Raw genomic sequence first — 1,096 nt, 5'->3', positions numbered from 1 at the left:
CCTAAAAAAAAACCAACAACAACAAACAAACAAACAAAAAACCAACAACAAACAACCCCAAAACAAAACCCCAAAACAGTCAGGAGCAGAACGTACCCTTCCCGTGCAACAGTCGTGGCGAGGAGTGCATGGACTACACAGGACCAGGACATCGCTTCGCGGAGACCAACCCGGACAACGTTGGAGGTCTGCCACTGTGTACCTTCTACTACTCCTGCATCAACGGCGCCTACATCCCCCATCAGAAGTGTAACGAAGGTGAGACAACTACTTTGGATGAATGTCGTCTGCGAGCGAGCTGTTAGAATTATGTTTTAATCTCAAAAAGCAAAGAATTCTAACTCTATCCGTATGCCCTGGTGTCATTTTTTTACCCCCGGGGTTGTATTCTTCACAGTTTAGAATACTTCTAATACGAAGATCTCTTTGAAACTTTCAGTATTTCTCAAAAAATCATTTTGACAGACTGCTATGTAAAGCGTACGGATCGGATTAACGAGTAAATGTCCTCTTTGGAAAGTGGTGGCACAGAGTTCCCCACGTCGTAAGGATACGATAGTAAAACACGACGTACGGATAGGGCTAAGTGGTGTCACAGAGTTCCCCACGTCGTATGGATACGATAGTACAACACGACGTACGGATAGGGTTAAGTGGTGGCACAGAGTTCCCCACGTCGTAAGGATACGATAGTAAAACACGACGTACGGATAGGGTTTACAGAGAAGAGAAAGAACAAACTGTTTCATTCTTTTAACAATCGGACCAACCAACACACTCACTCACTCACTCACTCACTCACTCACTCAATCACCAGCGCTTTCACTCACGCACACATTTAAACACGACACACAAACACTCACTCACTCACTCACTCACTCACTCACTCACTCACTCACTCACTCACTCACTCACTCACTCACACACTCACTCACTCACTCGCTCACTCACTCACTCACACACTCACCCACTCACTCATTCACCCACTCACTCACTTACACATTTACACAAACTTACACACTTACACAAACACACACACCTAATTACACACACACACACACACACACACACACACACACACACACACACACACACA

The 1,096-nt window shown here is 45.3% G+C and overlaps 1 protein-coding gene across 1 annotated transcript in view; it reads left to right on the top strand.

The window, feature by feature from the left end:
• Nucleotides 1-85: 85 nt before the first annotated feature.
• Nucleotides 86-1,096, top strand: part of LOC106013483 — a gene marked incomplete at its 3' end in the record, with an annotated part of 4,842 nt that continues 3,831 nt past the window's right edge. The window contains 1 exon segment of the mRNA XM_013089359.1: nt 86-258. Coding sequence (XP_012944813.1) covers nt 129-258 — 130 coding nt within the window.

Source organism: Aplysia californica, unplaced genomic scaffold (genome assembly GCF_000002075.1).
Source record: "Aplysia californica isolate F4 #8 unplaced genomic scaffold, AplCal3.0 scaffold00936, whole genome shotgun sequence".
In the NCBI taxonomy this organism is placed as follows: domain Eukaryota; kingdom Metazoa; phylum Mollusca; class Gastropoda; order Aplysiida; family Aplysiidae; genus Aplysia; species Aplysia californica.
Note: the sequence above shows the minus strand (reverse complement) of the source record. Positions and strands in the feature narration are given on the sequence as shown.